This window comes from Berghia stephanieae, chromosome 8, assembly GCF_034508935.2.
Source record: "Berghia stephanieae isolate SIO BIC M18660-M18661 chromosome 8, UCSD_Bste_1.3, whole genome shotgun sequence".
Taxonomy (NCBI): Eukaryota; Metazoa; Mollusca; class Gastropoda; order Nudibranchia; family Aeolidiidae; genus Berghia; species Berghia stephanieae.
Genome location: NC_088367.1, coordinates 12,978,103 through 13,003,102, shown reverse-complemented (window position 1 = coordinate 13,003,102; position 25,000 = coordinate 12,978,103). Strand labels below are relative to the sequence as shown.

At 35.6% G+C, this 25,000-nt stretch overlaps 3 protein-coding genes across 4 annotated transcripts in view; 2 read left to right on the top strand and 1 right to left on the bottom strand.

Annotated features, from left to right (window-relative positions):
* The window catches only part of LOC144978182 (transcription elongation factor SPT5-like), a 34,685-nt gene that overhangs the window by 4,142 nt on the left and 5,543 nt on the right, over positions 1-25,000 (top strand). The window contains exons 5-22 of the mRNA XM_078923904.1: positions 1,330-1,461; positions 2,672-2,771; positions 3,103-3,237; positions 4,667-4,783; positions 5,146-5,306; positions 5,779-5,884; positions 6,813-6,888; positions 7,269-7,423; positions 8,000-8,155; positions 10,171-10,268; positions 11,226-11,295; positions 12,170-12,295; positions 14,107-14,232; positions 15,106-15,307; positions 16,785-16,890; positions 17,981-18,232; positions 19,221-19,399; positions 20,908-21,051. Coding sequence (XP_078780030.1) covers positions 1,330-1,461; positions 2,672-2,771; positions 3,103-3,237; positions 4,667-4,783; positions 5,146-5,306; positions 5,779-5,884; positions 6,813-6,888; positions 7,269-7,423; positions 8,000-8,155; positions 10,171-10,268; positions 11,226-11,295; positions 12,170-12,295; positions 14,107-14,232; positions 15,106-15,307; positions 16,785-16,890; positions 17,981-18,232; positions 19,221-19,399; positions 20,908-21,051 — 2,441 coding nt within the window. The remainder of the gene's footprint in view (positions 1-1,329; positions 1,462-2,671; positions 2,772-3,102; positions 3,238-4,666; positions 4,784-5,145; positions 5,307-5,778; positions 5,885-6,812; positions 6,889-7,268; positions 7,424-7,999; positions 8,156-10,170; positions 10,269-11,225; positions 11,296-12,169; positions 12,296-14,106; positions 14,233-15,105; positions 15,308-16,784; positions 16,891-17,980; positions 18,233-19,220; positions 19,400-20,907; positions 21,052-25,000) is intronic.
* Positions 8,642-9,799, bottom strand: LOC144977913 (uncharacterized). Its single transcript, XM_078923327.1, has 2 exons — positions 9,719-9,799; positions 8,642-9,352 (listed from the first exon to the last, which is right to left on the bottom strand). The coding sequence occupies exons 1-2, from the start codon at positions 9,797-9,799 to the stop codon at positions 8,762-8,764; spliced, it is 672 nt and encodes a 223-aa protein (XP_078779453.1). The 3' UTR covers positions 8,642-8,761.
* Positions 21,687-23,878, top strand: LOC144978184 (uncharacterized). 2 transcript variants are annotated; one of them, XM_078923908.1, is made up of 3 exons: positions 21,687-21,776; positions 22,940-23,088; positions 23,518-23,878. In XM_078923908.1, exons 2-3 carry the CDS (start codon positions 22,978-22,980, stop codon positions 23,776-23,778), a joined length of 372 nt encoding a protein of 123 aa, XP_078780034.1. In that variant the 5' UTR covers positions 21,687-21,776; positions 22,940-22,977; the 3' UTR covers positions 23,779-23,878. The 2 variants fall into 2 exon arrangements, with proteins under 2 accessions (XP_078780034.1, XP_078780035.1); XM_078923909.1 differs by lacking the exon at positions 21,687-21,776 and having other exon boundaries at positions 22,840-23,088.

The following is a 25,000-nucleotide window of genomic DNA, read 5'->3' as shown; positions in this document are numbered from 1 at the left end:
ATAGCTGCACGGAGAGGGCGGAGAGAGTTGTTGAGTGTGGCAACCATTGTTGATATTTAGGCTGAAGAATTTTGATAATCCTCGTTTGAATATTTCTAAATCTGTTGTAGGATGGGACAGGCGATATTACAATTTTTCGGACAAAGACACTGCTGTTAACAGCCAGGTACTCATTTTACACCTGAGTACGGTGAGAGAATGTGAGTAAAGAGCCTTTTCCAAGGACTCAACTATGTGCCGAGCGCGAGGCTCTAACCCAGGACCTTCCGATCCGAAAGCGAGTGTCATACCACTAGACCACATAGCTGCACGGAGAGGGCGGAGAGAGTTGTTGAGTGTGGCAACCATTGTTGATATTTAGGCTGAAGAATTTTGATAATCCTCGTTTGAATATTTCTAAATCTGTTGTGTTCACACATGATTCGGGAAGAGTGTTCCAGTTTTTGATAGTGAGGGGTGCAAATGAATATTTGGGGTGATATGTCTCGTATTTTGGCAAAATCAAGCAGCACTAAATGAGTATTGTAAGTGATCAGACGGCTGATGATGAATGTGATGATGTGACCCACCGCCACAAAATCTTTTTATGCCAGGTTTATTTAGATGCTAAAAATTGAATTTATTATAAAAAATATGAGACTTGAACTTAAACTTGAGCTTTTATATAGCGTAATATCCACTAAACATGCTCCAAAGGCTTTAACAAAGGGTCCCTGGCCAACAGCAATACATAACAAGTAGGATGAGACATGGTGCTTGTCGAGCAATATTACAATTTTTTTCGACATAGACAACACTGTTAACAGCCAGGTGCTCATTTTACACCTGAGTACAGTGAGGGAAGGTGGATAAAGAGTCTTTTCCAAGGACTTATCTATGCACAGCTCAGATCGAGGGTTGAACCCAAATCATAGTCGAATGGTTGTTAGTGTTATTGACAAAACAACATAATGCTGCAAACTAGATGTGCATTTGTTCATGTTTTATTGTAAAACGAAGATATATGTTTCTGTAAAATGTAACTAGATGCACTCTGTCCACTTTACTCACATTATCCCACTGGATTCAGGTGTGAATTAGTACCTGGCTGTAGGTTATCATGAATATTGTCTGAAGTGTTGAACAAAGCAATGCCTTACTATGGAATTGTACTACATATTATTTAAGAATCACATAATGACATTTGTGACTGGTGATTTATTTGATGCAGATATATTGTATTTTTAAACAGTAAGTATGATGCTTCTTTTTTTCATTTAACTCTAGTTAACAACTTTCTTCTGTCTCAATGATTTTAAAATAGAATATCTGATTTGTTTTCCTTTGCAGGAGTCAGCGGGAAGATGAGATAGAGCAGTACTACAGGCAGAAGTTTGGTGATGTCTCCACAGCTGAGAGATTCGGAGAAGGGGAGGAGATGTCGGATGAAATCACACAACAAGGTCGATTGCCGGGTGTCAAGTAAGTGGTGTCTTAATTACTCTCACTCACTCAATCCTCTCCAGGTCTGCTGGTACTTGAGGCGATGCAAGGGATCTCCTCTTGGTCCTGTCAGCAGCTATTCTTGGGGTCATCTGGAGGGACAGACCTCTCTGCTTTAGGTCGCTCTCTATGGTACGTCTCCAAGTCTCCTTGGGGCGGCCTCGATTCCTCTTTCCTTGGGGTGTCCATTGAGCCTTCCTTATCAGTGTTTCATCAGGTCTGCGACATTCATGCCCCAACCATTGCCATCTTTTCCTTTTAATGAGACTCCACTTCAGCTCTCGCTCTCAGGTCCTCATTTGAGATTAAGTTGTTGGAATAAGAATCTGTAAATTATAATTAAAAAATAAAAAAAGAAAAGAAAAAACAAGGTTGGCAATTTTCCATGCATTTATGTAATTCAGTATGTTATAAACCCTCAGTATATTTTCCTATCACTTGCTAAACGGGGAAAAAGATAGTATGCAAGGACTTTTTACTGGAGTTAAGCACTCAGAAAGTGATCAGTCTATGTGTTTGTGTAAAAGTTCAGTAAATTTTTGCCTCCCGGATTGGCAAGTCTGAAAAAAAGAAAGAAAACAAAACCATTACTGGAAGTAATTATTTCAGCCCTCAACATTTTCCACGGGTCCTCTGTTTTGGGGATGTTCTGCTGATATTGTGTTGTATTTTCCTCTAAAAGGTTCATTTCAATTCATAGATCAGTCAGTGGAGTCAGTGGGACTTTTGCGTATTCTAAGACTCGACACATGGGCATATTGCTCTTGGATCTAGTTCTGATTCCTACTTCATTATGTTGTAATAATAATAATAATAATAATAGTTTATTTTTCTAGCAAATGAAGGGAGGTTATGTATGTATTAAGAATTCTGGTTTATTTGAATATCCTATAAAATCCGATGTTAAGAGTTATGATACGTACAAGTACGTTTGCTTAAGGAATTATAAGGTAAAAATATTCATAAAGATAGTATGTTGTTAAAACTATTTTACTAGTTTACGAGAGACAAAAAAAAAACAAACAGCAAAACATCAGTTTAACTAGGGTGTTTTAGTTAATCTACTAAGCATCTCATAAGACAAGATTTTCTTTTCTTTTTCTCATTCATATTATGACATTCTGGCAGACACAGATCTTCGGTTAGCCTTAATCATCATTCATATTTTAAATTATTTATTTATTTTCAGAGACCCTAACATGTGGGTAGTCAAATGCAGAATGGGGGAGGAGAAAGCAACAGCTATCCATCTCTTGAGGAAAATGATAACGTACCAATATACTGAAGATGTGAGTTGTTGTTTTTTAACTTTTTCTTTGGTTTCGATGAATGCCGTAATTGGTCATCACATTCATATACTTGTCACATGATGGTATTTTCAGTCAAATATCACACACGACACAAAAGAAAAGCTAAGAATCTTCATAAATAGTTGTAATGCTAAATAAGATTACTTAGCAAGTGAAGAAGTAGTCTTATTTTAATGTGAAATTAAGTTGTTTTGAGGTTGTTTGTTTTTTGTTTTTGTGTTTTTTTGTGGGTTTTTTTTTTTTTATGTTGTTGTTTTTTTGTAATAGAAATCAGAAACACAACTCAAATTCCCCTTCCTCTCATCAACAGCCTCTCCAAATCAAATCAGTGGTGGCCAAAGAAGGTTTGAAAGGTTACATCTACATTGAGGCTTTCAAACAAACCCACGTCAAACAGGCCATTGAAGGTATCGGAAATCTTCGAATGGGATACTACAAACAACAGGTGAGCTGATATCTGTCTTGTGTGGTCTTGTGATACAACACTTAACTTCCCACTTGCAGGTCCCTGGGGTTTGTGTCCTACTGTGGATGGCTTAAATTCTATCTAGTCCTTGGAAAAAGCTCGATAGTCAGATTCTCTCAAAGTATTCAAGTGTAAAATGAGTGCCTTGCCAGTAGCCACATTGTGTCTATCAAAAATTAGAAAAGAAAAACAAAAGAACCTTGTAATAGAGGCTTAAATACAATATGTCTCATCCTACATGTTTTAGTTTTGCAGTTGGTTTGGAACCTCTTGTAAACAGTTCGATTTTCTATTGAAGAGATATTTTAATACACCCTAAAGATCTAGCAAACAAGTCTTGTTATACATTTCGGATTCAAAATTTTAGAAAAACAAACAAAATTAAAAATGTTTAAATTCACAAGATACAAATGACAGTGGTAAACATAAAACTCCTGCCATAGACAAGACAAAACAAACAAGAAAATATGATTCCAAGTTCAACTTGTCTGTCGCTAGAACAAACTAAACAGACAAAATTCCTTTTCCCTTAAGCCCTATATCCCTGTGAAATTGCTTCTTCAAGATGCTGTCGACACAGGGTACCAATCAGTTCGCTGAAATCCATGAGGAAAACACTAGCTTGTCTCTATTTGAAATCAATGTGATGTGATATTATCTTGTGTATTTCCCTCATTGAGAGATGGTATTTTTTTCTTGTAAATCATCTCTCTATTATGTATTATTGTTGTTTTACATAGATATTTTTTTTTAAACATTTGAGTGTATTCCTCTTAGTGGGGACCTGTGCTTGTGTCTGGATGAGACATTTAGGTGATCTCAATTTAAGTACACTGATAGTGTGCTCTTGGAATCTAATCTGTTCCCTATTTGAACCAATTTCCCTTTGTCTTCCATTTTCTTGGGTACATTCATTGTAATTTTATAACTTTTTACTATCCCGTTTTCTTCATTTTTACTGGTGTTGATTTGACCTCAATTTTTGCAAGCGCCGTAAAACCTTTAAAAACAAAATAACATATTTTCCTCGTTATTATTTGGATTTTCTAAGCACAGTCCATTGTATTTGTCGTTCCAAAATGTTTAGTATCACAAATGTGTTGAGCAAGAAGACAAGAAGTTAGCTTGTGAGGATTAAAACACCTGTGAATTAAAAATATCTCACAAGAAAATGGGTTACTTAAGCATCCCTTAATGAATGTCAGATATATTTAAAGCAAATAAGGAAGACGTATAAATGCATAAATTTATTTCAAATGTTTTGTCATCCAATAAGATATGGACTAATTGGTTTGTTCTGATCATTGCTTAGTTATTTATTTTTGAAAGAGATATGAATATATTTCATTTCTGTATGTAAAACTCTTCTCAAGATTTAACCGAAAATTTTTTTTTCCTGCCATTGTAGATGGTCCCCATCAAAGAAATGACAGATGTGTTGAAAGTCGTCAAGGAGACAGCTAACCTCAAACCAAAGGCATGGGTCAGGCTGAAGAGAGGAATATTCAAAGATGATTTGGCACAGGTAACCAATGGAAGACTGTTTTTTAATGCAGTTAATTTTTTAATTTTTTGTGATGAGTTCTTATTTCAGAGAAGTTTAACTTTTTATTATCTTTCCCTCACCCCTCCTTCTCCCTATATAAGATGTGCCTAAGTGTGACAAAGAAATTGTCCTGCTGCATAATAAATAAAATCCCACAAGATGTTTCAATATTTGTATCCAATGAACTCTTAAGTTTTGTGAATCAGATTATGACAGCCGGTTTTGTTTACTTAAAAAAAAAATTGGGATAATGAACATATGGGAAGCTTTTCAATGGTGTCTGTGACTATGTCTTTTGGTATTCATTGAAAAAAATATGTTTCTTCTCTCCATGATTACAGGTGGACTATGTGGAGCCATCTCAGAATATTGTCCACCTCAAACTTCTCCCTCGCATTGATTACACCAGACCTAGGGGTGTCATGAGAAATTCTGCCAGTCAGGACCAGAAGAAACGTAAACGACGACCTGCACAAAAGCTTTTTGATGTCGATACCATTAGGTATGGCAAATTAATCGATTGGTACCATCAAAATTTACAGGTTTATTCATTTATTTATATTTTGGTCAAATTTGATGAGTTTTTGATCCAGGCAAGATTTTTCAATTTTATCAAGACAGTTTTGTTATTGAAATTAATTTAATGCTCAATGGTATTTCTTCATTTTCCTCAGAAAAAGAATGGATGATATAATATAAGAATTGTGTGTAAGAAAATTGAATATCATAAGTTCAAGTATATTGAACAGATTTTCTGTTGTTGCCTGACAAAAGTCTATACAAATACAGTTTGTTTTTCTATAGGAGGCAATGGAATTTGTTGGAGAGAAATACTAGAACTCATTTGTTCTTAAGTAAAGAAATATAAACACAAGGTCAATGTTAAAAAGGCACAGATGGCCTGTTTTTCAGTCATCAAAATGCCCTGGAAGTGTTAAATGGAGAATGTGATCATCATTTGTATTTTATTTCAGGTCTATTGGAGGAGAGGTGACTTCAGATGGAGATTTCCTCATCTTTGAAGGAAATCGATACAACAGAAAAGGCTTCCTCTTCAAAAGCTTTGCCATGTCCGCCATTGTAAGTTGAAGCTTATTATTGTATCATAGGGTTTCTGATGAAAACCTAGTGTCTTGGAAAAGTTGAATTTTTAAGAAGATATCTAGGTCATAAAGATTGGCCCTCTTCAATCTTCCTTTTTTAATAGCCATTTCTATCACCATAATGATGAACACTGCACTCGGTTTACAATGTCAATACTGTCATCTTTATGGTAAACGGACGTAAGCGCCATGGGGTTAGTTTTGAGCTATGGTCATTAATGTGCTTGAAATTTTAAAGATTTGTTTTGTGTTTCAATTTCAATATTCTTTATTTCTGATAGTGTTATAATATTGCACATTACCACATTTATTAGTATTGTGCGCTAGAAACAGGGATTCCCATAATAGAAATAGTTCATTTTTGTTTACGGTGGTACTTACATCCTTTTACCATATTTAGGCAGAAAAGTTGTATGAATAAGACCAGAGCTGCCTACTTGAAATTTTAAAAATTCGTAGTTTCCAAGGGAAAAATAGAAAAATTAACTTTAAATAGCTTTAGAAATATACAATTTGCCCTCAGCATGATCCCAAAAAATGCTCCTAAGTCCTTAATATAGGTTCTAAGGAACTAAACTTTCCTTCTCCAAATAGATTTATTGAGTCAAAGAGAGGCGACTGCACTCCTGTAGCTGGAGCCAAAAATTCGTATTTCTACTAATTTTTCGTAGTACTAGGCAGGTCTTCAAAGGACTAATAGGACAATATTGTATATTACAATTTAATTTCCACTGTTTGTGTGCAATATTTTTTTGGCACTGTATCCTTTGGATGACTTTTTCTTCTTTTTTCTTTCTTTTTTCTTTATTGTTTATTTTGTTTTGTTTTAACATGGCGGTGTATTAGATTTTAATATATGATAAACTGGTGTTCTTGATCATTTCAATACTTTTTTCTATTTACAGTTAGCAGAGGGCATCAAGCCAACTCTTGCAGAGCTGGAAAAATTTGAAGATCAACCAGAAGGAATGGAAGTTGAATGTATCCTTTGTTGTTATCAATTGTATTGTTTAAATTTTAATTTTTAATAGTTAATAATGATAACAATTATGATTATGATAATAATAATAATATTAATGATAATAATATAATAATAATGATGATGATAATAATAATAATAATAATAATAATAATAATAATAATAATAATAATAATAATAATAATAATGATGATGATATGATGATGATGATAATGATAATTATGATGATGTTGAGAAGAAGAATGACAAAAATTACATTAATGTTGATTAATTTGATGATAATAATGCAAATGATACTTATAATAAAGAAGAAAATATCTAATAATTGATATAATTTATTCAAAATTTCATTGTAAATGATTTGACCTTGACCTGTATCAAGTGGTTCCTGAGAAGTCCGACAATGAAATCAAGCACACCCTCCAGCCAGGAGATGTTGTGGTGGTGGCCGAGGGTGAGTTACAGAACCTGCAGGGTAAAGTCATCAAAGTCGATGGAAACAAGATTACAATGATGCCCAAACATGAAGACCTCAAGGTAATGAATAGATCTGATATTTTCACAACATAATCATTTTTTTTTTAATAAATAAAAAATTGAGCTTTTTTATAGCGCAATATCCACTAAACGTGCTCAAAGCGCTTTACAAAGGGTCCCTGGCCAACAGCAACACTTAAAATGTAGGATGTGACCTGACGCCTGTTAGGCGATATTACAATTTTTTTCTGACAGAAACCATGCTGTTATTGGCCAGGTACCCATTTTACACCTGAGTACGGTGAGAGATTGTGAGTAAAGAACCTTTTCCAAGGACTCAACTATGCGCCGAGGGAGGCTCGAATCCAGGAACTTCTGATCAGAAAGCGAGTGTCATACCGCTAGACCACATAGCTGCTCATGAGATACAGAATACATTTAAATAAAGTAATAATTTTAAAAAAAGACTTTTTGCTCAATGACGGCATAACAAATATATAAGTACATTTTTTAATGTCTTCATAGTTTTATCTTTGATGAAAATGTGTGTTGAATTGTATAAATCAAAATTGATTCCTATAAAAATGATTGTATTTTATACATCGATGCATTCTACTTATTTACTTTCCTGTTCAGGATCCTTTAGAGTTTCCGTACAGTGAGTTGAAGAAGTATTTCAAGATGGGAGACCACGTGAAAGTGATAGCCGGACGCTATGAGGGGGATACTGGTCTCATTGTGAGAGTGGAGGATAACGTTATTGTCTTGTTCTCTGACTTGACTATGCATGAGGTATGAGCTTGGAAATTGGCTCTGTTTTTCTTTATTTCTTTTTAGTTCCTTCTCTCTCTCTCTTTCTCTCTCTCTCTCTCTCTCTCTCTCTCTCTCTCTCTCTCTCTCTCTCTCTCTCTCTCTCTCTCTCTCTCTCTCTCTCTCTCTCTCTCTCTCTCTCAATTTTACTTTATTTATTATGGTTTTAAATGTTCAATAGTGCATTCTTTAACATTAAGTCCTTGCCATTGAATTTTTATATTGAACTGTCCCCGCGGAATTATGCCATTTTGGGGCAAAATTATGCCAATATTATGCCAAAAAAAGGGCAAATTATGCCAAAAATCCAACATTATGCCAAACATCCGACATTTTGTAACGTGGTAATGTAAATTTATAAGCTGAGAGAACAAGTAAATCAAATCAACATTAATTCATAATACGATGACAACAATATTAATGACTAACTAAATCTAATCACAACACTGGTGATAACGTTTCGGCATGCAACAGGGTGGTGAGAATAACTCAGACATAAAATTGTATTTTGAGTTGGATGTCATTTTGTAATTTATTAAATGGTTGTCTAAAGCTAAAAAGAAATTTAAGAAATATTACATGTACGACTTACAACAGAGAATCAATAAAATTGTTATAAAACATGAAAACAAGACCCTTGAGGTTATCCTCACTCAAAGATCGTCTGCGGTCTGAAAAGACCAGGTTGTACAATGAAAAACTTCGCTCTGCATCAGCTGAATTCACAAGAGCATAAATATACTTTCGTGCACATTTTGACAGCTGAGGCAACTCATCTGCCTTGCTGTTCCAGAATATAGTGAGGTCCACTGGCAACCCCCCAGACACTTTAACCGCTTGTGGTCCCACAGTTTCCCTGTACCAGTGAAACTCACTCTCTGGAACAGCAGACAAACCAGGCAGAGCACTCTGTAAACGGTCTTTGTTAAAGTCAAATGTCACCAGTCGAGTTGGATCAAAAAATTGAATTTGCTGTAGAAATTCAACTGCTGGTTGGCCATCTGGGGTCATATACTTATCAACCTTTTCTGACACTGAAGAGACAGCTTGGCAGTATCGGTCCTGCAGAGCCAATTTGTCCTTTGAGGGCAGGTCTTCTGGGAAATGCTTAGATGCTTCCCTCATGCTGACTCCACAGCTTCTAAAGGAGTACTGCAAACTTTCAAGTTTGGACCATGCCTGGATTTGAAAAATAGAAGAAAGAGAGAGAGAAAAACGGAATCATGAGTATGATTTGTTGGCTGGCTTACAAGAAGTATAAAATAGAATGAAAGTGATGATTTTTTTGGTGGTAAGAACACAGGCAACTTATCAGACTTTATGTGTTAAATATAGTTTCCTGTGATTAAGGCAATGACGACCATTATGACTAGAGTAACGATTTTTTTTAAAAATCAAAGAGGGAGGAGTGATGTGTTAAATCTTAGACTGGACTGAGTTGATACTATACAACAGAGGAAATACAAAAAAAAGTCTTAAAAAAGCAATACATGCGTAATTATGTGTTATAGGCAAAATAGACCTGCTGAAATGAAAGCGCCTTACCTTGACAGCAACTGTTGATTGACTTTGAAACAAGTCTGTTGCGCGCACAAAGACTTTGCACTTTTCAGAGATGAAGTCCATTTCTGCTTTAATTTGTATTCTGATATCTGCAGACAGGCCGGCCAGGTATTGGAGTGAGTCACAATATGGCACTTTAGAGTGGGCTACCTCTGCTTTAATAGGATAACCAAACGCCGGTTTTCTTTGAAAACGAAAATACAAGGCCAAAATTTTCGGCAAAAAAGAGCTAATTTTTTTTTTTTTTTTTTTTTGGCTAACGGATGCGGAATCGGATGCGGAAGGCCTCAGGATGCGGCCGCATCGGGTGCGATGCGGCCGCATATTCCTGTGGTTTCTGTTTTCTTTTTCTGAAATGCTCAATTTTACTACTTTTTTTTTTTTAAAACTTTTTTTTTTATATTGATCGTTTTCTCTGGGATCTTTTGTTTCAGCTCAAAGTCCTTCCTAAGGATATCCAGCTTTGTGCAGACATGGCTACCGGTGTGGATTCCTTGGGACAGTATCAGTTTGGGGATTTGGTCATGTTGGAGTAAGTTAAATTGTATACAATAATAATGATATATAATAATAATCATCAAAATAATAATAATGATAATAATAATATTAACAGTAATAATAATAATAAAAATAATAACGATAATAATTATAACCGTAATAATAATAATAATAAAAATAACCGTAATAATAATAATAATAATAATAATAATAATAATAATAATAATGGTAATAAAATATATATATAATAATAATAATAAAAATAATAATACTAATAATAATAATAATAATGATAATAATAATAATCATATTGATAATAATCATTTTAATAATAGATGCAATATTGGACTGACTATATGCATGTGACGGTATTATGATTTTTGACAAGCAAATTAATACAAGAAACCAAAAAACAAAATAAAGAGAGTATGTAATGTTTAACCGTTTTAATCTAGATTATATATTTTATAATAGTCCAAGCAGCCTGCCATTTTGGGCCATGGCGGTATCGCATGTTTGGGTATCTCGTTTTAGCTGTTTGAAAAGTTGGCTGCTATTCTACCTGATAGTGTGGATCCGATTATTAAACATTGGGCTTGTAAGAGAGTAAACGGGTGAGATTGATGATAGACTGGGGATGAAACATTATACTATAAGTCTGAGGTTCCAGGTTCATGCACCACTTTTAGCAGCCTAATTTATTCCTTGGGCAAGAAACATAACCCTGATTACTCACTCCCCTTACAATTTATGCTGCTCTCAAGCTCATATTAAAGTTATTTCAGTCTCATTTTGAAATGAATCCTGTAAGACTAATTTCCAATAGCATGATAGATAGAATTGAATTTTAAATAATCATCGTGTCTATTCAATTTTCACCATCTCCTCAGGTTTCCTTTGGATGCCTTTTTCCCCCCTTTGAATCTAAGATTTTCAAGTACCGCCAATTTCTCATAGTTTATTTTCATACTTTTTTTTCTTCATTTTTCAGTCCGCAGACAGTTGGGTGCATTGTGCGACTTGAGAAGGAAAATTTTCAAGTTCTAAGCATGCACAATAAGGTTAGTGAAAACTGGAGGAGGACAAATGTTTTATTGCTTATTTAATCTGTTTAGATTTTAATTTTTTTCAATTTGTTTGTTTTTTGTCTTAGGGTTCATTGATCATAATCGTTTCATTAAAGAGTCACTTGATTCTAGTACAAAAATGGCTTCATAATCTTGTTTTGATAAATCTAATGAAAAACTTGGATATAGTTGTAATTGTAAGGGCTTCCAACATGGGAGAAAGTTTTGGTGTTCTTGAAAATGAATTGAATAAAAAAGATGTCCCTAGAGACAAATTTCCCCTTTGGAATAAAGGGAATTTCAATTTCAATTTCATTTCAGAAAAGTTAGAGATAACACCAATAACATAATGAGAGTACAGGTGTACTGAGATCCCTGTAAATTTGTTCCTAATTATGGTATTGTGAAACTTTGAAAATTACTGAAATTTACTCAGGATGGATTGTTCTAAATTTGCACATACTTCAGGCATTCAAATGTTTTCACCTTGTGGCACCGTTTGTCAGACATATTATATCTGACCTGTGCTTCACTACAGTATTATGGCAAGAGATGCTAAAAGTTGAACTTATAGTCACGAATATTCGGCTTTGGTTAAATTTTGATATTTTATTGAGGATTGATGAATATAATATCTGAAATTTTACATTTCTATCATAAAAAAAGCTACTACTTCTATGACTGATTTAAAAAGTAATAAACAAAAATGAATATAACAGCTTCAAAAAAGAACAAAATACCAAACACGGAACATTTCGGAATGTTTTATTTACTTTCCAAGATTTTTTTTACAAAGCAGAATACCTAGAAATTATCTCTGTCATCTATAATGTAATGTATTATGTCTTTATTGTTTTTTGTTGTTCAGGTATTAGGCGTTAAACCCCAGTCCATAACAAGGAAGAAAGACACCAAGAACGCTGTAGCCTTGGACTCAGAGAACAATAATATCCAGACCAGGGATATTGTCAACGTCATTGAGGGACCACATTCGGTAAGTTTTACAAGGAGTTTAACTTTTTTTTTATTACTCAATGATGCCAATTTTCCGTATATTTATGAAATTCAGTATATTATAAACCTCAGTATATTTTCCAGTCACCTGCTAAATGGAAAAAAATGTTAAGTACATAATGTCTTTTTACTGGAGTTCTGCAATCAGAAGGAGGTCAGTCAATGTTTAAAAGTTTGAGTAAATTTTTGCCTCCTGAATTGGCAACCCTGATTACTTTACAAATCCTTATTTCCTTTTTGGAGTCGAGAATAATGAATAACCTTTCTTGGGGAGGGGGAGGTGGCTGAGTAGTTAACGCATTGCACTGTGACCCAGAAGGTCCTTAGTTCAAGTCATACTTCCGGAACTTTTTTTTTGTTTTTTTTTCATTAAGCAAGATTGACACAACATGGGTGATTCCTGTTGACTTCAGGTGTTTGTTTGATGGATTATTTATATTCCATCATTGAATGCCGAGGCAACGGCATCTCTCGCTGCCTCATGAAGGTCGCAATTTTCTTTTTCTTTCTTGGTTATCAACAATTAGCAATGTAATTTATTTAAGTAGATTTTATGTAGTAATCATAAGTATGTGCATTGTTATATTCTAAGACTATAACCACCATAAGTTACAAATTGTCTTATGGAGCATGTAAAGGCATATTGCCTCTTCGCTCTGCCTATTGATACAATATGATATGTGTCAGTGCATGACATAATCAGTCGGAAGATGAAAATTTTGGATTTGCATTTTTTTGCATGTTCTAAGAGAATATGCTCATCAGAGCATTTTAATCTTTATTTGAAGTAAATCGGGTGACTTTTCATGAAGTTATGGTCAGATGTATGGAAAAGATATCCATCAACTTTTCTCAAATTTCATACTTTTTCAACTTGACTAGCTGTCAAAAATATTTAGAAGTGAAATTAAGCTTTGATATTTCCCGAAAATGTACAAAAAGGGTTGATTTAATAATCATTTATGACAAGAACTCATTATGATACTGATTATGTCATTCACTGTAACATATATTGACTGTGTCATTCTCTGATGTGTGAGCGGGTGGTTGGATGGGAGCATCACCCTTGAATCGTATACCTATGATGTTCGCATGGGTGTACGATCCGATAGTGATGTCGTTTCTTCTTCTCTTTACTAGCCTATCCTGCTTCTTTGGTTTGTGATTGTATTTTTGACAGGGGATATTTTTTTTTTCTGTAAATCTTCTGCCTGTTTGTTCTTGGTTATTTATAATTTAGCTTATGATATCTTTAGGTTATGATTTTGATTTACATTTGTACGATTTTTGTTAGATTGCTTGTTTTTTTGTTTCAGCGGTCTCTCATATAACCTCAATTGTGTTGGAAGAGACCTAAAGCAACAAACAAAAAAAGAAAAAAAAAAAAAAAAAATTCTCTGACATGTGACTGGAAAAATTATAATTTTTAAAATCGGCTAATAATATTCAGAACGTCTTTTGTAAAATTTTGCCAAAACCAGTTACATGGTTGAGCATTTATATTGAGCACAATATCCACTAATCGTGAACTAAAGGACTTAACTATGTGCCATTTAAGAGTAGGTCTTGAACCCTGGACTTTCTGATTCGAAGGCAAGTGCCATACCACAAGACCACATAGCCACACAATTATTATTAATAGTTATACTTCAGACATAATAAATGTGTGTTAAGCTACTTTAAAAACTTCTATTTGGTGCAGTGCCAAATTTAGATAAAGTAAACACTCTTTTCTTTCCAACTCAATTCAAATTCTTTCACATTGCCTTAACTTTTTTTTTTCATCATCAGGGAAGAGCTGGAGAGATCAAACATCTGTATCGCAACTTTGCTTTCTTGACTTCTCGTAAGATGACAGAGAATGGAGGGTACTTTGTATGCAGGACTCGCCACTTGGTGCTGGCAGGAGGGGGCAAGGTTTGTTGCACTATTTTAGAGATTCTTACCTTACCAGGGTGCCTTCTCATAGAGGTTGGATGCCATGGTCTCCCACAATTCTCTGTCTAGCGCCATCTCTGAGCAGTCCTTCATTGTACTTCCAGTCGTTTCTTTTATATTTCCCAAGCAGCTCTTTGGTTGTCTCCCTTTCCCTTTTTCCCCATTAATCTCTCCTTCAAGTATTGACTTCTGGAGACTGTTGTGGCGTTGTTGTATGTGGCCATAGTACGCCAACTTTCTGTGCTTTACAGTCACCAGAAGTACTTTCTTTTTTATATTTAGTCCATCCAATACCATTCTTTTTCCATGACACCTTTCCCATCCGTCTGTAGCACCACATTTCAAAAGCATCAATTCTTTTTTTTTTTTTTTTTTTTTTTTTAGAGAAAATATTCAACGCAATTTATTAGTTTATCCCCAAACACTCCCCTTTCTATTATAGATCAGTTGGTCAGAAGAAAAAAAAAAAAAAAAATTTATATATATATATATAGTGAATTGGAAGTAATAGGACTCTATTTAAACATTAATCATGTTTACCTTTGTTCTTTGTAACGCCATCTTCCATGAAAAAGCTCTTTACTCACATTCTCTCACCGTACTCAGGTGTAAAAAGAGTATCTGGTCGTTAACAGCATAGCCGCTGACCAAAAAATTGTAACATCGCCTAACAGGCACCATGTAACATCATACATGTTAAGGGTTAGTCAGTGACCCCTTGTAAAGCACTTTGAGCACGTTTAGTGGATATTGCTCTATATAAAAGCTCAAGTTTTTTTTGTTTTTTTGTTTTTTAGATGAAAAGTAAATTTAATTTTTTTAATTTACTCTTTGTATCAAAACTCTTTGCAGCAAAACCAGAGTCCTGGGTCCATGGGCGGGTTTGTTCCAATGTCCCCACGCATTTCAAGCCCCCTCCACCCCAGCTCTGGAGACAGAGGTCGGGGTAGGGGCGGTGCTGCTGGCGGCGGGGGCATGGGCAGAGGGGGCATGTCCAAAAGAGACAGGGAAATCATCGGACAGACAGTGCGCATCTCTCAAGGGCCCTTTAAAGGTGAGACTTTTGGACTGTGTGTCTATGTCAAACTGTGATTTTTAAAATAATATTAATAAGGGGTGAGGGGGGGGGGGGGGGGGAGCTATAGTTCAAAGTTGTTGTTGTTGTTGTTATTATTATCATCACTATTATTATTGTTATTATTGTTATTATTATTATTATTATTATTATTATTATTATTATTATTATTATTATTATTATTATTATTATTATTATTATTATCATTATTATTATTATCATTATTATTATTATTATTATTATTAATATTTTAATGGCTGGCAAGATCCCCGACCACACTCCCCAGTTTTAGTTATCAGGTCTGTGCAGTAAATTTGTGGGAAATAATTGTAAATATTTTTTTTTAAATTTTATCCATCAATGGATTTATATCTGATTATTAGAAAGTGTGGGGGTCCTGATAGCTCAGTTGGTAGAGCACTCGTTTCACACACAAAGGGACCATGATCGATCCCGGGTGCAGTCGAGATTTTTTCAGACCTCCTTGTCCACCCAGCAGTGATTGAGAAGCTGGATCTGTTAGATCTGGTGGAAAGTACTTTGCGATAGACTAGCGTCCAATCCAAAGTAATTTCTATTGTCTTTTTCACGCTATAGAAACCTGGATAAACTCCAGCTCTTTGGACCGAAAGGCTCTGAAGGACTATTTTTTACTATTAGAAAGTGTGACAATCTGACAGGCATCTGATAGAAATGAACGCGAGTTATTTTATATTGCGTAATATCTACTAAAATGCTCAAAGCACTTTACAGTGGGTTCTAAGCCAACAACAGCAATAAACATACTGGAGAAGACATGATCCAGTCAGATGCAGTTAATTAATTTTTTTTTTAATTTTGAGAGAGAGGCAATACCGTTCATGGCTGATACTCATTTTTACAGCTGAGTATGGTTATCTGTCTACACTGGGTATTGAACCAGGGATCTTCAGGTTACAAGACCATAAAGCCACTCTATGATTGAATTTTATAATTTTTTTTATAATGTTTTTTTTTTTGTTTTTTTATATAACTTAAAGACAGAAAATGATTTAATTTTGTTAAACACGTCTAATAATAAGAATGCAGTATCCTTTAACAAAAAAAAAAAAGAAAGAAAGAAAAAGAAATTCAGAGAAAATCATTAACATATTCACCCTGCTTGTACTTTATTTTTTTTTAATATTTTTTTTTTTTTTTTGTTAACTGATTATTAAACAAAATTGTTTGTTTAGGATGTTGGACATTACACAGGTATCTTTTCATTGATAGGAGTAAGTTGTAGAGATGAATGGGTGGACAACTGTAGATTAGTGGATTGCTTTGTTTAACCGTTGTGTGCCTTTTTTTTTTGTTTCATTCATCCTGTTTTGTTGATAAAGGGGAAACCCAAAACATCCATTTTATCTGTTTTCGTATATTAAATTGAAGCTTACATTCCATTTCACATTATTATTTATTCCTTTTTTTTTCCCAGGATACATTGGTATTGTTAAAGATGCTACAGAAAGCACCGCTCGTATTGAACTTCATTCCAGTTGTAAAACTATCTCTGTGGATAGAACTCGTCTCATCAGTCTTACGTATGTTTATTTTGGTTTTTATTGTTTAAATTATGTGTGTGTTTATTTTTTTTTTTTTTTTATCGTTTGAAGTGCCTTACTTTATACTTGGTGGAACATAAGACGTCAACAAAGTTCCTCCAGGCATCTCTGTCCCAGGCCAGCCAGCTCAGCTCATTCCATGTCTTTCCAGCTTCTTTCATCTCCTCTTTGACTGTGCTCCTCCAGGTGGCCAATGGTCTGTCTCTCTCTCTCTCTTTCCCAGTGTGGACAATCTAAGTGCTGTGTAAGGTAGTTTGGACTTTTTCATTCTGAGAAAATGACCCAGCCATTTACATCGTCTGTTCTTGACTGCATCCACAATGTTTTACATTCTTGTGCGCCTGAAGAGTTCTTTGATGGTGATATGCTGTTGCATCCACGTTCAAATCCTTTGAGCCGACTTTCTATCTTCTTGTTCATTCTCCAAGTTTCTTTGTTTGAATTATGTGTTTGTGCCTGCTTGGGACAAACACAGATTTAAAGGAAAATTCACTTCACAAGGTATTGGTTGTATCTGACTCTCTTCAGTCCCAGCTACTTAAGAAATTTTTTACAGATTTTAGTTATAAAAACCAGTCACTTTTTTAATGAATGTCTGAAGATGGCAATCCCGCGAACAGAAGAAGGGGACGACATTTTGCTTGCAGTAAGGAACACATTTGCATCTTATCCTTGCTTTTCCTTGGTGGGCACAAATTTTTTGCAAATCTCCATGAGATAGGAGTCGTTGAATTATGTCAGGCTTGCCAAAGTAACCTGTATGAAATTGCATATTTCAACAAGCAAGTTGGACTAATATACAAGAATATGAAAAAAAAAAGAAAATCCCCACCAAAATTGAGCAAAAGTGGCCTCATCTTTCTTGTATTTTGATGCTTATACTTATAATGGATAAGTTTTGATTGTTTTGTTTTACAACAAAACATGATTTGAGTTTTTAATTACTATTCATGCCCTCCTCATGCTCTTTGCTCACCTGATCTATACATGAAGTTTATTTTGGTTGTTTTTTTTTTTTTGTTTTGCTTTTGGTCGCTAATGACATCATTTTTCTATTCCTTTGCTACAGTGGTCCCAAACCAGTGGGTGGTCAAACATCTACCTACGGCGGCCGTACACCAAACTACGGAGGTCAAACACCCAGCTATGGTGGCCAGACGCCTCTGCACGGCTCCCGTACACCTATGTACGGCTCTCAGACTCCCCTCCACGATGGCTCCAGGACACCTCATTACGGTGGTGGTGGCATGACTCCGTCCCACGATGGGAGCCGGACGCCCAGTGGCGGTGGTAGTAGTGTCTGGAATCCAACTAGTCCCAGGTATTGTCCTTTAAGCCTCCCCCTCTCCAACCCTTATTGTTTATTTCATTCTCTATTCCTGTAGTGTCAGTAATATATACATGTTCTTATAATTAATTCATCTCAACACCGAAATCCCTTGATCAAAGGTATTTTGTTTTTAGGGTGGGGGGGGGGGGGAAACAAAAAAAGCAAACTAGTTATATATGGAAAGAAATTTTTAAAAATAACTTTGTATTTTATTATTTTAAACATTTATTATGTCTATGGGGATCCTGTTAACTCAGTTGGTAGAGCACTCGCTTCACAAGCAAAGGGACCGAGATCGATCCCGGGTGCAGTCAAGATTTTTTTCTGACCCCCCCCCCCTGTCCACCCAATAGTGATTGGGTAGTTGAGTCTGATAGATCTGGCAGAAAGCACTCACTTTGCGATAGACTAGCGTTCTATCCAAAGGGTAGCAAACAATTGTTAGTTTCACGCACTGTAGAAACCGGGATAAACCTGGCTACATGAATCTATGGCCTCTGAAGGTCTAGTTTTTTTTTAATTTTGTCTAAAATACAAAATCATCAAATTGCTTGCATAAACTATGACGACAAGTCACAATACAAACGAGTCTTAAGCAGGTCAAAGGTGGGAAATTTAGTGTTGTAAACTTGATTGAATTCAATACCTACACCTCATGCTTTAAAACAAAACGTTCACGAATAAGGATAAAGCATAAAATTTTTTTAACAGATTTAAGATTATGGAAGAATTTGTTGCATTTCTCTACGACAACTAGCTTCTTACACAGGCTCTTTTTTGTTGGTTCAATTTTTGTTTGTTCTGTTATTTTCCATGCATCTTTTTTCTTTCTTTTTTCTTCTTCTTGTTTTTTTTTTTTTTTTTTTCCTTCTTTTTCAAATGATATTGATATGAATATAGTTGAAACGATTCAAAAAATTCTGGAAAATTAAGCATCTAAACAGTTTTCAAGATTATTTCATAATTTTTATTTCAACAGAGTCAATGACTTTGACTACAACTTTGAGGATTCTCCGTCCCAGGGAGAATTTGGAGGCAGCACCCCCAACCCAGCTACGCCAGGGTACCAGGCCGACTCGCCAATGGGGCCATACACACCTCAAACCCCTGGCAGTGCATACTCACCTTACCCCGCACCTTCTCCAGGAGGTTATGAAGGTCAGTGTCTCTTTATTCTGGGTGGGGTTCCCGACCTCAGGTTCCCGGGCAGGGAGCTACTTGTTGTGTGTCTTCTATTCCCCTGTATCTGTTTTCCAATTGCTTTCTGTTTTTATCTTGGATTGAGATTACTAAGTTTTGTTCTGACCCTGGCTGGGAGGGAAATAGTTGAATGTATAGTTATAGTTTAGGGAGATGATATTTTTTCCCCCTTGTAAATCATCTCTCAATTATGTACTGTTATTTTTAAGTGTATTCCTCTTAGTGGGATCTTGTGCTGGTGTCTGGGTGAGACTTTTAGGTGATCTCAAACTAAGTACACTGATAGTGTGCTCTTGGAATCTACATCTGTTTCCTATTTGTACCATTCCCTTTTGTCTTACTTTTTCCTCAAGTCCTCTTAATTGTACATCTAGAATGTTTTTACTATCCAATTTTCTTCCTTTTTACTGGTGCTGATATGACCTAAATGTGTTGCAAGCGCCATAAAACCCTTTAAAAACTTAAAAACAAAGTGTCTCTTTGTTGTAGTCAAATTCTTTTTTAAACTTGAAAAAATACTTGAGCTTTTATTTGGCACAATGTCCACTAAACAATCTTGAAGCGCTTTACAAAGTGTCCCTTACCAACAGCAACATGTAGCATGTATAACGAGACACTTGCCTGTTAGCCGATTTTTACAATTTTTTTCTGAAAGAGACAACTCTGTTAATGGCCAGGTAGTCATTTCACACTTGTGTACGGTGAGAGAACGTGAGTAAAGAGCCTTTTCCAAGGATTCAACTATGAACCGAGTGAGACTTGAGCCTAAAACCTTCTGATCCGAAAGCAATTGTCAGAAAAAAAATTGTAATATCGCCTAACAAGCATAATGTTTTCTTCGACGTGTTACGTTTTTCTGTTGGTCAGGGATCCTTTGAAAGTGCTTTGAGCATGTTGAGTGGATATTGCATTATATAAAAGCTCAAATTCTTTTTTATTTTAGTTCCAAAGATAAATATTGTTGATTCAATCAGTCTGTGATTCCACCAACTGGTTGTATAGATGAGTAATAGGCTTAAATAAAACATTCTTAATTCAAATCAGACATTTTCAAATCAATCCTCTTTTATACATAATAGTCCTTCAGAACCATTAGGCCCACGAAGTTGAAGTTTATCCCAGTTTCAGTAACGTGAAATGGACAATAGAAATTGATTGCTATCCTTTGGAAAGGATGCTAGCTAGTAAATCGCAAAGTACTCTCCACTAGCTCTGACAGAACCAGCTAACCAATCACTGCTTGGTGGACAGGGGGGTCAGAAAAAAATCTTGACTGCACTCTGTATCGATCTTGGTCCCTTTGAATGTGAAACAAGTGCTCTACCAACTGAGCTATCAGGACCCCCCCCCCCCCCTTTTTTTTTTTTTTTCTTCTTCTACATAGACAGCCAATGAAATTGTCGAAGGACGCCATTTATGCTTTCGTTTGAATTTTTACCTTTTTGTATTTCCATGCCCATTTCCAGCCCAAAGTCCTGGTTACATGGGAACCCCAAGTCCAGCTGGTTTGACAAGCCCATCTCCTGCCAGTTTTGACGGCAGCCCATCCCCCATGGGTTACAGCCCAATGACCCCTGGAGCACCTTTTACCCCACAGACACCTGGCGCTGGTACGTAATACTGGAAGCAGGTCTTGTATTAGGTATCCCAATCCAGTCCATTTCTGTGTAACGGGCCTGAAAATCTCTAATTTTCAACCAATTTCACTTGAAGCAATCTATATTTCTATTTAAGTTACAGGAATTAAAATTATATCACTGAAAAGCTTATCTATTCTCCTTCTAAAACATGTCAGATTTGATGATTTTTCTTGCAAAAATAGTTTATTAGACCCTTGTAAAGAGCATGACATAATGCGTTTTTTTATCGCGGCGAATAACCGAAATTTTATGGGTAACCATATTTTAACCGCCAACGCTACTAGTACTTTTGTTGGATCGTGTTACAAATAGCATTATTAGAAAGGGAATTAAAAGCTCTTTCTAATGATAACCAATAACAACGTGATTTATTTACATTAAAACCCTAAAAAATCGAAATATTTCAGAAAAAATACCTAAAATCGGCAAAAATTCATAAATTTCGATTTTTAAAAGCCAAAAATAGGATTGGAAACATTTTTTCTTTATAATATCTAAATCTCGATGGTTTCCGAGATTTGTACCATCTGCGGGAGTTCCAAACGTCAACACAACGCGAGCATTCCATTTTCACTTTTGATTCCGGCGTGCCTAGCATCGTTGTCTCAGTTGAGTCTCAGTCAAGTGAAGTGTCTTTGTGTTATTCAATTCCTAAAATGGATATGAACTCAACAGATTTTTAAAAGAATCACTAGGTAAGTGTTTTAATTTGGCTTTTATTAAATCAATTTTACATTTAATTCTATCTCTAATATTAATGATGATGTTTTATTATCGTCCGCTGACTTGGACAAGAATGAGAATATTGAGAATGACCTCATTTTGAAACTCCATGTCAGAACAGATCTCTGTTAATTTTTTACACCATGAAATCCTAATTTGTTTTTTCATGATATCATAAAATATAAGTTAATTCAACATGTGTAGGACATTTGCTGACTTCAAAGTCAAGAATTGTGTTTAAATCTTTCTTCAAACACGACCTAGCAACATCGGCATAAAAAATCCAAGATGGCGGCACCCGACCGAGTGCGTTTGTTTATCAATTGACGGGGAATAAGCACACTCCTGAAATTATGTGTTGCTTCAATTAAATTACTTTTTTTGGGTCTCCAAATCAATCCTTAAGATAGGTAGAAGTTAAGTAACGATTTTCGGCTTTCATGTTTTTTATTGTTTATTGACAATTGAGTCAAACAGTGAACTGGCCATTTCCAACGATAATGTTAGATGCTCAAATTAGTAGATAGGATCTCTCTCTCTCTCTCTTTCTATCTATTTATTTCTCTCTCCCTCTTACCCCCCCTCCACTCTCTTTCTCTATATTTTTCTCTCTATATCTCCTTTTTTACATTTTTTCTCTCTCCCTCTACTCCCCCCCCCCAACTCTTTTTCTCTCATCTCTCTCTATCTCCTTCTCATTTTTTCTCTCATTGTCTAATCTTTGTCCCCTCTTACACTTATCTCTCTCTCTCATCCTCGCACACATACTCATTCTCTTTCTCTCCTTCTCCTAGCCCCCCCCCCCCCCCCCCCCCCCTTTTTTTTTTCTCTCCATACAAACAACCAGTTGGCTACCTTATCTATGGAATTTTCTTTTTCAGAATGTTCAAATATTGTGTACTTTGTGTTCATTGGTAAAGTAACTTTAGCACCACTCTTCTTGTATCATATTTTTTTTCTTTTCAAAATGTTCTAAATAATGCTTTGTTGTTAGATTAGGCATAATATAGTAGATAAGAATAAGCTTAAATATCCATGATGGTAATAGTAATGGTTGGCAATGTAGAAAGTTTGAAATCCCATTTTTTGTGACCTGTTTTTCTACTTATTGACTCTTGATTACTTTTTTTTTCAGTTGATGATGACTATGAGGAAATGAAATGAAGGTTTTTGATGAAGGGGAAAGGTCGGCGACCTGATGCTTGTTGGAGTGCCCCTTTAACTAATCGAGTTCTTCTTCAGCTACACTTTCTGCGATGTGAGGGGGGATCATCTGAGGCCAAGGTATGTATTGCATCTGAGAGCCTATGGTTTGCAAGTACCCTACTCACAAGCACAGAAGCTGGTATTAGGTGCAGTTGAGTTATTACATATCATGACTATTTCATTATTTGAAAGCCTTTCTTCATACCACCAGTAATTGATTCTCTTCTATCAAGCAGAAAGTATTGAGATCCATACGGTAGCAATCAAGTTACTGCCCAATTAATGCTACAAAAACCAAGATATACCGTAGAATGTAAGGCTCTGTCTCTGAGGGACATCTATTTACTGCATTCAACCTGTTCATATTTCAGTGCTCATATCATGCTGCTGTTTTTAACCCCGTTTGGTGAAGTCGGCTTGTTTACTGCTTTGCTTATATTTCATAATTCTGCTCCAGCAGCTTACCTGCAGTGTGTGATCATTTTTTCATTTATTTTCTTTCTGCAGATTGCAGAGTGGTTTACGTACCTCTATCCGGAGTGTGTCTTACTTGTCCAGAGGATAGGACTACTCATTGCCAGGAAATTGGATACGGCTAGGTCAATCCACGGCCCAGCAGAGCGAAAAATTTTCCTCAATGAAATTCTTGACTATGATTACTTGTCGCCTTCGCTGAGTGCCCTGAGCATCACTCGCAGTGTGCTCTTATTTCGGACACAGCAGGTTTGTCAGAGTCCTTCTTACTTGATTGGCTCTTACGTATTCTGAAGCTCGGACCAGTTCATCATAAATCCATTAGAAATGCTGTCAAGTCAACAAAGGCAATAATGGCAAAATTAAGGGAAAATATTCGTCGTGATCCAGGGAAGGTGACATCTTTTGCCAGTTCGACTTTTGAACTTTACTTTACACCTGGATCATCAACATCTCTGGTGTCTACAGTCTCTCCAGTATCAACATCTGTCTCTGCACTGTCAGTGCTGACTCCAATATCAACCTCTGACACTCCAGTGTCAACGCTCACCACTGCCTCGACAGTGTCATTGCTCACCACTGCCTCGACAGTGTCATTGCTCACCACTGCCTCTACAGAGAAGGAAAATTGATGATAGTGAGGAAAATGTATGTGACCAGTCTGATTCTGATATGGACGATGACTATGATGAGTTTCGATTCACAAGTCAAGGTCAATGGGTAGCAGTTTTTTATGACCAAAAGTTCTATGTTGGTCACCATTATCAGTGATCAACGGGCTTATGTGAGGTTCCTCATCGACTCTTCTGTTCGTGCCTCTACTTACAAGTGGCCTGTTGTTGAGGACATTGCAGAATTGGAGTCCAAGTATGTCTTCAGGTGGGACTTCGAAGTGACATCTTCTGCAAGTCCTTGACTTTGGACAGTTGCTGATAAGGCTATTACAAAGGCTTATCAGCGCTTGAAGGGTATTATTTGATTGGATTTGGTTGAGAATTGCTCATTAATGGATTTATATTGCTCATACAAGGTGCATTTTGTGTTGGAACATCTGTTTTGTCTCATCTTATCACATTTCCTTTTTTTCCCCAGAGTCAATAATTTTATCTGGTCGACCGTTTTTGGCCAGTTTTTAGATTGGTCTCAAGGTTATCTGCTGCAGTCTGACTGTGAATATGCTTCATCCATGCATAGTTTATTACTTTGCAATTCTTTTAAGACTAAAATGGTTATTCTGTGGCTGTTTCAAAATTTTCTATGAATTTTTGAAAATCATGGATTTTTTATATTTTTTGATTGTGGCATCCAAATTTCATTTCGTTTCAAGAGTATTTCTAAATGAAAAGGTCTAGTGTTAAATGTTGTTTATAGTTTACAATTTTCTGTTTATTTTGAGGTATATTTGCACTATTTATTGTCCTTAGTTTTTTTAATGAATTTTTGAAAATTGGTAAATTTGACGAAAAATCAGTTATTTCCCTTGATTGCGAAAAATGACAAAATTTCCATTTTCAGA

Coding starts and splice junctions, on each gene's coding strand:
- LOC144977913 (XM_078923327.1), bottom strand. CDS start 9,799: ATGGACTTCATCTCTGAAAAGTGCAAAGTCTTTGTGCGCGCAACAGAC. Junction 9,353..9,718: donor AATCAACAGTTGCTGTCAAG/GTAAGGCGCTTT, acceptor TTTCAAATCCAG/GCATGGTCCAAACTTGAAAG.
- LOC144978184 (XM_078923908.1), top strand. CDS start 22,978: ATGAAGGGGAAAGGTCGGCGACCTGATGCTTGTTGGAGTGCCCCTTTA. Junction 23,089..23,517: donor GGGGATCATCTGAGGCCAAG/GTATGTATTGCA, acceptor TTCTTTCTGCAG/ATTGCAGAGTGGTTTACGTA.